Below are 10000 nucleotides of genomic sequence, written 5' to 3'. Positions count from 1 at the left end.
ACTAGCCTTCCCCACCTAACTCCCACCTTATTCTTCATGTTTAACCTCTGTTTTTCTTTTATTCCTAGTCTGTCTTACATAGTTTTGATAGGGCAATATGTAAAGCGTCTTAGAGTACCATATTAAGCGCTATATACATTTAATTTATTATTATTATTAAAGACTGTTGCCATACTGTAATACAATACTGTGAATATATCATATACATATTGCATTGACACAATCGTATCAGAATAGGATACAATGCATATTTGTCTATCCAATGCGCTCCAATGGGCTAAACTCACAATCCCAGCTTCCCAGAGTCATAGTACACCCATAGTTGATGCTGCAACATTGTTCTGACAATACACCAATGTTACCTATTTTGGTAAATTACAGTACAGTAATTGCACTTATAAGTAAAATGAAAAACACTACAGTAAGAAAATGTTTAGACTGTCTTTCGGAGGATGTAATGATGAAATCAGTGCAAGTACGAGTAGAAAAAGGTAGCAAAGCAAATATATATATTTTACTGTAATACAGTAAAATGTTCAGCTGAGCTGACTGCATAAAAAGTTTTTCATAGGCCAACAAAAAATAAAAATAAGAATATAAATGAGGTGAAACAGCTCTACATGTAAATCAGTATGTATCCAACCTCCGATCCTGATCAGGCCAAAGGACCATATCTACAACACAGTAGAGCTCACAGAGACCTTTAATGCTCTGACACATTATTGAAGTGTTTCGACAGTGGAGTTTGAACAGGGGAGAAGTGAGTTAGACTTATTGGTAATTAGTTGTTGCGTTTTGAAGGCCAGTGTGATCCAGGTGAACCAAGTGTACTAAATGATAAGATTTGTTCTTAGAGTTTAGCAAAAATGTGAAAACAGTGGAATTGTGCTTATAGTTTAGCAGTCTGGAGTCTTGTAGTTGATACATGAGCTTCAAGTTTTCAGAATTGTTTGCATAGTTCAAATTTATGTGTATTTACAATCGAGAAAAACTGCAAGTTAGAGCTTCTCAGATGAACAGCCATTCAAGCACTCCTGTTGATGAAGAGAAACTCCGCCAGCAAAACATTTGATTCAATTCTTGTGCATGATCATGGGAAAGTACAGGCAGCAGGTTACCACGGATACATTCAGTGAGACAGTGACCAAGACTCTTACAGGGAAACGTTGGCATTGTGGTTAGGGAATATACAGGTTACCAAGGTAAATGGGAGTTACCATCGTGGGGAGTTTAGGATTGGCGGGAGAGGCCAAGTTAAAATGCAATATACTATGGGGGAAGTGGACATGTCTGCAAGTCTGCAAGCAAGGCTGCAAGACAGTTTAAGGAATCTACACAACAAAGAAGTCAGTAGAGTGGCCTGGCCTCCGTATCAGAACTATCTTAACCTCTCTCAGTTAGAGCGAGGAAGGGTAGTCTCTTAAGGTCAAAGGAGAATTTAAACTATTCCTTTTAGATTGACTTGTAATTATATAAACAAGGTTAATGCAATGTTTATAATTGTGTATTATAGTTATGATTAATATATCCACGACACCTTGTTGAGGGTCTGCTAGAATAGAGTCTGCTAGAATGGGGTCTAATAGAATCCGGTCAGCTAGAATGGGGTCTAATAGAATCCGGTCAGCTAGAATGGGGTCTAATAGAATACGGTCAGCTAGAATGGGGTCTAATAGAATACGGTCAGCTAGAATGGGGTCTAATAGAATACGGTCAGCTAGAATGGGGTCTAATAGAATACGGTCAGCTAGAATGGGGTCTAATAGAATACGGTCAGCTAGAATGGGGTCTTCTGGGGTCTAATAGTTCAGGGTAAATCCTCTTCAGGCACTCTGAATTTAAGGGAGGGAGTCCACTTTAAGAGGGCCAAATCAAAGACATCTGAGAGAATTTGTTCTGGGAGCTGTTGGGTTGATGTGCACACTTTAACTACTTAACAAAGATCACTTTAACAAAAGACTGATTGAGTCTTTAGTGTTCTATATCTCATTGCAATTATAGTATATGGATGACATCTCCTGTATGTTAAATCTATTTTCGTCTCGGATTTATTATTTTATGATGTGTGGTGATTGTCGACTACTGTTTGCAAACCAAATTGCACCTCTGAGACAATAAAGATTATCCAACCCAATGAATCCCCAAGCACACGTCAGTCAAGCACCACTCACTTTGTAGAAACATATGCCCGCCGGGAGGGACAAAGTCTAAAAGGTTGAACATTTGTGGTGAATAAGCACTAGGCCCCTTTTTAAGTCTGCTTTTAACTTGTTCAATAAATACATTTTCACATTATGTCGTTGCAAAGGACCATTGATTTTAACCTCCTTTTTTTAAATTGATTACTTTAAACATAATTCTGGAGTTAAAAAAATAAAAACAATCATTCATATGTTTACGTTAATTTTGTAGAGGCATATCTAACATTCACAAAATATAATCTTTTCTGCTCTTAATTAACCCTCATCACATTTTTCTGCCTCTGTCTATCGCTTCATATTGTATTTACTTAAACCCCAGGGAAAAATCTTGAACTGTCATGCAGGGCTTTACAATACAATGCCTTAATCCCTGGTGTATAAATGATCAAAGGGGACGAATACGTGTATACAATGTGTGCACTACTGACGAGATTCAGGCAGGAACACAATTGCAATCAGCAATGGTGTCTATTTCATAATTAAATAAAGTATTCATCAAGGTTACCACACAATGCTGAGCCTGGATATTACAATATTAGTTCATCAGGCAGGTTTTGGATCTCAATACAGTAAAGGCCTACAAAAGCATCAATTTTTAAACGTTTTTTTATGAAAAAGTTAAAATATTAAATACCTATACATTTTTAAATGTCTATGCATATTTGAGAACTGAAGGTAAAAAGCAGGGTTACTTTTCATCTGAATATCCCAGTGATAAGATGTATATTTAAGGATGCTAGACATCCGAGAAGCTTCATGTCGACGCTTCAGTTGAGGCTACGGTTGCCTTCATCAAAATCGCCAAATATTGGATGGACGAATTATAATTACGGTAGTTTTGTAGTTGGATATTCAAACATTATTTGAATATTCCGCTAGCCCTTTGACAGCTGTCATCCAGTGGGAGGATAGGCAATGTCCCAATGGCTGGACGGCCAGCTGGACAACAACAGGAAGGATTGAAACACGGACGAGAACGGTAACAGAAACAGAAAAGGCTTTTAATGAAGAAGTCTCAGTTCCACTCACCGGCTTGAAAGGAATAAAAAATAGAGGGACAACAATGACAAAGGGACACGACAAATGACGAACCTGCAAGGAAACAACAGGAAGTGAACTTGTATCTATGGGGAGAGACAGGTCAGGGAATGAGGCACAGGTGGCAAGATTGACACGGACCCTCAGGTGAGAAGGAGGAAGCGATCACAGGCAGATATGTCAAGTGAGGGGGAGGGTCGAAGGACATCTGGTGGACGGCTGGAGAACGAGTACTGAACATAAATACATAATGCATACAATACAGAAATACAGAGTCGGATTAGGCCTCTTTGGCAGTGGGTCGACTCACAGACTGTGGGTCCACAGAGACGACCGACTGATGGTCCCATGCCGGGGCAGCAGGGCTGTGGACCAGGGCTGTGGACCAGGGCTGTGGACCAGGGCTGTAGACCAGGGCTGTGGACCAGGGCTGTGGACCAGGGCTGTGGACCAGGACTGTGGACCAGGGCTGTGGACCAGGGCTGTGGACCAGGGCTGTGGACCAGGGCTGTGGACCAGGACTGTGGACCAGGGCTGTGGACCAGGGCTGTGGACCAGGACTGTGGACCAGGACTGTGGACCAGGGCTGTAGACCAGGACTGTGGACCAGGGCTGTGGACCAGGACTGTGGACCAGGGCTGTAGACCAGGGCTGTGGACCAGGGCTGTGGACCAGGGCTCCAGTGCTCCAGGGCTCCAGTGCTCCAGGGCTGCGGGGCTCCAGTGCTCCAGGGCTGCGGGGCTCCAGTGCTCCGGTGCTCCAGGCCGGAGGCGCCCAGCAGGGTTTCTGGGAGTTCATGCAGCGCTGACGGGTGAGGCTAAAGGGGTGACCGACGTTCACCGTCCCCAACGCTGCACTGTCCCCCTCAGACCCACTGTCCCCCTCAGACCCACTGTCCCCCTCAGACCCACTGTCCCCCACTGTCCCCCTCAGACCCACTGTCCCCCTCAGACCCACTGTCCCCCACTGTCCCCCTCAGACCCACTGTCCCCCTCAGACCCACTGTCCCCTCAGACCCACTGTCCCCCACTGTCCCCCTCAGACCCACTGTCCCCTCAGACCCACTGTCCCCCTCACTGTCCCCCACTGTCCCCCTCAGACCCACTGTCCCCCACTGTCCCCCTCAGACCCACTGTCCCCCACTGTCCCCTCAGACCCACTGTCCCCCTCACTGTCCCCCACTGTCCCCTCAGACCCACTGTCCCCCTCACTGTCCCCCTCTGTCCCCCACGCTGCCTGTCCCCCACTGTCCCCCTCAGACCCACTGTCCCCCTCAGACCCACTGTCCCCTCAGACCCACTGTCCCCCTCAGACCCACTGTCCCCCTCAGACCCACTGTCCCCCTCAGACCCACTGTCCCCTCAGACCCACTGTCCCCCACTGTCCCCTCAGACCCACTGTCCCCCTCACTGTCCCCCTCTGTCCCCCACGCTGCCTGTCCCCCACTGTCCCCCTCACTGTCCCCCTCTGTTGCCTGTCCCCTCAGACCATATCAGTGTTCACTTAATTCCTACATACAGGCAGAAATCAAAACCTTCTAAACCAGTTGTACGGTCATTTTAGGGTTCGACTGTTAGACTGTTCATTTACAAGACTGCTCCTAAAAATCGGGATGACTACACAAAGGCTCTGACGGAGAACACCTGCAGCGCTGAGGACCTCTGAAGGCCAACAGGCCCTCCGTTACAACCATGACCAACCCTGGTCAGAGCTGAACTCGGAGCCAGATAAGATCGGCAAAGGAGGAACCGTTTATGGGTCAGGACATGGATCGGTTCAAAGAGGCTCGAAAGGTTGAGCGAGACGGTGAAAGATGCTTAACAGTTTTACTCTGAGAAACGCCAACAGCAGTACTCTGATAACCATCCGGCATCTGTCTGGAAGGGTCACCCCTAGATCACCAGCAGATCACCAACTGCAAACAGATTGCCCCCCCCCCCCAGAAGGGGCCCGGGGCTCTTCGCGACGGTCCACCTCACCCCCATACGGTACGGTATACTAAGGGCTCAGGGGTTTGATATCATACGGTACGGTATACTAAGGGCTCAGAGGTTTGATATCATACGGTATACTAAGGGCTCAGAGGTTTGATATCATACGGTATACTAAGGGCTCAGAGGTTTGATATCATACGGTATACTAAGGGCTCAGAGGTTTGATATCATACGGTATACTAAGGGCTCAGAGGTGTGATATCATACGGTACGGTATACTAAGGGCTCAGAGGTTTGATATCATACGGTACGGTATACTAAGGGCTCAGAGGTTTGATATCATACAGTACGGTATACTAAGGGCTCAGAGGTTTGATATCATACGGTACGGTATACTAAGGGCTCAGGGGTTTGATATCATACGGTACGGTATACTAAGGGCTCAGAGGTTTGATATCATACGGTATACTAAGGGCTCAGAGGTTTGATATCATACGGTACGGTATACTAAGGGCTCAGAGGTTTGATATCATACGGTACGGTATACTAAGGGCTCAGAGGTTTGATATCATACGGTACGGTATACTAAGGGCTCAGAGGTTTGATATCATACGGTACGGTATACTAAGGGCTCAGAGGTTTGATATCATACGGTACGGTATACTAAGGGCTCAGGGGTTTGATATCATACGGTACGGTATACTAAGGGCTCAGAGGTTTGATATCATACGGTACGGTATACTAAGGGCTCAGAGGTTTGATATCATACGGTACGGTATACTAAGGGCTCAGAGGTTTGATATCTTATATATATGGTACGGGATACTAAGGGCTCAAAGGTTTGATCTGCTAGAACAGTCCCATTTGGGCCAATAGTTCGGGGTTCATCCTCTTCATGCACTCTCAATTTAAGGGAGGGAGTCCACTTTAAGAGGGCCAAATCAAAACATATCTGATCATACCTCTCTTGGGTTGATATGCACACTTTAACTACTGCACAAAGGACACTTTAACAAAGGACTGATGGAGTCTTAGTGTTCAATATCTCATTTCAATTATAGATGGATGACATCCCCTGTATGTTAAATCTATTTACTTCTTGAGTTTTATATTTTATGATGTGTGGTGATTGTCGACTACTGTTTGCAAACCAAATCGCACCTCTGAGCCAATAAAGATGATCTAATCCAACAAATCAAAGTTCTTCCCGTGAGGGGAGAGTCAAAAATGTTCAAAATGATGTTGAATAAGACCTACATCTTAAGGCCCTATTAAGTCTTGTTTGACCTTGTTCAAAAAACAAAACAAAAAATCGGATTAACTCTGCGAAGGACACAGAGTTTCTAAATTTGATTTGAACCACTACTTGATCTTATTCTTTGAAATTGATCACAAAGCAAAATTAGCCTGGAGTTAAAAAAACAAAACATTTATTGTTATGTTTACGTTATGTAGAGGCATATATGACATTCACAAAGTACAGTAAATTAATCAGAAAAGAAAATATATATGCAGTCATTGTTTAACAAAAAACTTTCACACACACACACACAAACAATATATATGGTAATAAGCATGGTTTCGCTAGGCTACATCCAAAAAACAACAACACTGATATTAGACCAAAAACTTGAGGAATTTCCATCCTTATTACAGGAGTCTTCCTTTATATGGCTTCAGTTATTCTGATGATGGACTAGTCTGGCTGAACTTTAAACGATCTTATGTTATAGAGAGCAACTAAAACCAATTCCCATGCAACAGGGACATGTTTACAGCCACACACACACACACACACACACACACACACACACACACACACACACACACACACACACACACACACACACACACACACACACACACACACACACACACACACACACACACACACACACACATCTCTGGGCAGAGTTAAATGTTTTTTTTCCGCTGGTGGAAGGGGACACATTGTCCGCTCCCTGCATCAGGAACAGCTCTGAGTGACTGCAGACTATTCCACACATTGAAACAAGTTCTGATTGGATAATGCTGACACATCATTGGGAAACGGAGGAAAAACAAATACACCAAATTAAAGGCCGGCCAAAATACCCTCCGATCACCAGCCTACCGTGAGGAGTACAACACCACTTCAGGACGCAGCACTAGTTGAAGTTACCATGACTGAAATACATTCAAACCACAGTGACACTTACAAAACACACACACACACACAGACTTAAAACCAGCACTTCACAAGCCCGACAGACGAAAGTCACAGATAGGGTCTGAAATGATTAAACAACCAATCCACCGTGAAGCGGAAGTGGACCGTTTCCCTGGTTACGGGCGGGAGGGCCTCCACAAAATGGAACACGTAATACGCCACAGAGCGGTCGGACGGTGGGGGCTTTGTGGCCGTAGGTTTACACTTTGGAATGATGTGATAATTGGGACGACTGAACCATGCAGCCCTTGTATTTTTCTGGTGCTTCACATGAGCAGGGGCGTAAATAAAGACTGAACACAAAACAATACAAAACAACTGCATTTGGCAACTCTGTATAACAGTAAACTATGGCAAGAGCTAAAATATTCATGTTACAGCCCAACATCGACAACCCCACTCTTCATCCCCTACTTGATAAATGGTTATGAAGATCATAACGCTCCTTGTTCTAATAATATTTAAAGTATGAGTCCCTAAGGAGACTGAATATGAAGGAAGCCCTGAGCCAGCTGTTGATATGATACAAAACACCATTCATTGAAACGAGGGCTGAATACCAGGAGTAATATCGCCACCTGCTGGCCATCATCGGTGCTGCAGACGCATCCCGGCTCCTAACAAGAGAGGCAAGGAGGCGTAGTACTTGCGTTGCACTGCGACGACAAAACACATTTGGTAAGAATGACAACGGCCGGAGGACAGGTAAAGCTTGAATGTTGTAAACACTTCAGTGGTCGGAGCTCCCTGTAGATCAGCCCTTATTTGGCAACAAGCGCCTTGGGCCTAGAAAAGGTGAAGCCTCGGGCTGCATAAAAGTGAGCCTGGATAGACGTGATGACTGACGGGAACATAAAAAAAAAATAATAGTAAAGAAAATATCCGTCCCCATTCAGCATAACATCAGCTAAACATGTTGGCGGCTGTTCTCAGAAAGCGTCTCCCAGGTGAAAGGTCCGATATTAAAAAGCAGCAAACGTAGATTAAATATATGTAAACGGAGCCTCCCACCGCAAATCGTACAGCTGATTGGTTGAGTTCCTGTTAGTTATAAAAAACAAAAACAACAGCTGCTGCTTCACACCCAACTCACGCCATGAATCACAAAATCCAAAAATGAAGCACCTTGTTGACAGACATCGATACTCAAATCCAGAAAGTGCAACTGTGCCATCTTGTGCTGCTCCGTCCAAAACCCCATGCGAGACGAGACCCCCCCCCCCTTCCAATAACGGTTTGGTTTAGTCCAGGTCTGCAAGGTGCGGTCCACACACAGCCGCAAACAAAAAAAAAGACCGACATAACTAAACCCATTGCTCCTTGTAAACGTCCATTACTACCATCAGTCCATGAAGAACATTAGTATAAAATAAAAGAAAAGAGCGGAGAATAAACAGAAAAAAATGAAACAGCAACAACCTGTAGAAGACTGTTCAGCTCCAGCTAGTCTTCTCTGGGCCAGCGCTTATCTGAAGGGCGAGAGGGGGTCCCCCCCCCCCCCCAGACATCGCTCCTAGTCGTATGTCGTGAAGTTTCACAAGTGGAAAGCGTGGAAAAAATATAAAGAGATATATAAATCTATAGATAGAGACAAATATCTTTATACATCTATATATCTCATTAATATCAACAGCGTATGTGTGTGTATCTGGACAACGTGCGGGTGTGTGTTGGGGGGAGCACCCCACAAGGCGCTGCAGCCATGACGACCGGCGCGGTGGGAATGGTGGGATGGAGGATGCGCTGGGAGACCGTTTCCATGGTGACGGGCTATGGTGTTGTGTCACTTAAGGCATCGTTTTCAAAAATGGCCGAGGAGCTTCTGACGTGACGGAGAATAAAAAAGGAAAGAAAACGGCACATTAGCTTCTGGGTGAAGTGGCGCACACACACACACACACACACACACACACACACACACACACACACACACACACACACACACACACACACACACACACACACACACACACACACACACACACACACACACACACACACACACACACACACGTTGAGCAGTGTGTGTGTGTCTATGGCAGCCCCAAGTCGTTCTATGGGATGCCATAGACTCCCATGGAAGAGGAATGATAATAATAAGAAAACATAGAAACACAATAATAATAATTATAATAATAATAGGACCGATGGACCACGATTATCAGTGCCCACCCATCCCCAGTCTCACCGGGTTAGGACTGGCTCTCCAGCGATATGGTGACGCTGTCCGTTCCCACTGTGGAGCAGAGAGGGACAGAGCTCAGAGAACACTCAGAACCGCTCAGAGAACACTCAGAACCGCTCAGAGAACACTCAGAACCGCTCAGAGAACACTCAGAACCGCCCGGCATGAAGGCACCGCCGGGGTCAGACATTAGCTGGCCCATTAACAACGCTAGCGTACTGTGTGTGTCTGTGACTGTGTGTGTCTGTTTGTGTGTCAGAGACTGTGTGTGTGTGTCTGTGTCTGTGTCTGTGTGTGTGTGTGTGTGTGTGTGTGTGTGTGTGTGTGTGTGTGTGTGTGTGTGTGTGTGTGTGTCTTGCCTGATGTCAGGGCGTCGGGGGCTGCTGTGTGGTTGCCGTGCGGGGGGCTGTTCAGCAGGTGGTCTTCGACCTCG

At 45.4% G+C, this 10000-nt stretch overlaps 1 protein-coding gene across 3 annotated transcripts in view; it reads right to left on the bottom strand.

Moving 5' to 3' along the window:
• Positions 1 to 7031: 7031 nt before the first annotated feature.
• The window catches only part of LOC130377230 (palmitoyltransferase ZDHHC20-B-like), a 16200-nt gene continuing 13231 nt past the window's right edge, over positions 7032 to 10000 (bottom strand). For 2 of the 3 annotated variants that reach the window (XM_056584260.1, XM_056584262.1), the window contains exons 12-14: positions 9927 to 10000; positions 9571 to 9618; positions 7032 to 9204 (exon numbers count right to left, since the gene is read on the bottom strand). The exon at positions 9927 to 10000 is cut by the window's right edge and continues 30 nt beyond it. In XM_056584260.1, the coding sequence (XP_056440235.1) occupies positions 9575 to 9618; positions 9927 to 10000 (118 nt within the window). In that variant the 3' untranslated portion in view covers positions 7032 to 9204; positions 9571 to 9574. The remainder of the gene's footprint in view (positions 9205 to 9570; positions 9619 to 9926) is intronic. The other variant, XM_056584261.1, reaches the window with a different exon arrangement.

The sequence above is a fragment of the Gadus chalcogrammus genome, chromosome 23 (genome assembly GCF_026213295.1).
Source record: "Gadus chalcogrammus isolate NIFS_2021 chromosome 23, NIFS_Gcha_1.0, whole genome shotgun sequence".
NCBI classification, from domain to species: domain Eukaryota; kingdom Metazoa; phylum Chordata; class Actinopteri; order Gadiformes; family Gadidae; genus Gadus; species Gadus chalcogrammus.
The sequence above is the reverse complement of the archived record's forward strand: the minus strand, read 5'-3'. Positions and strand labels throughout refer to the sequence as shown.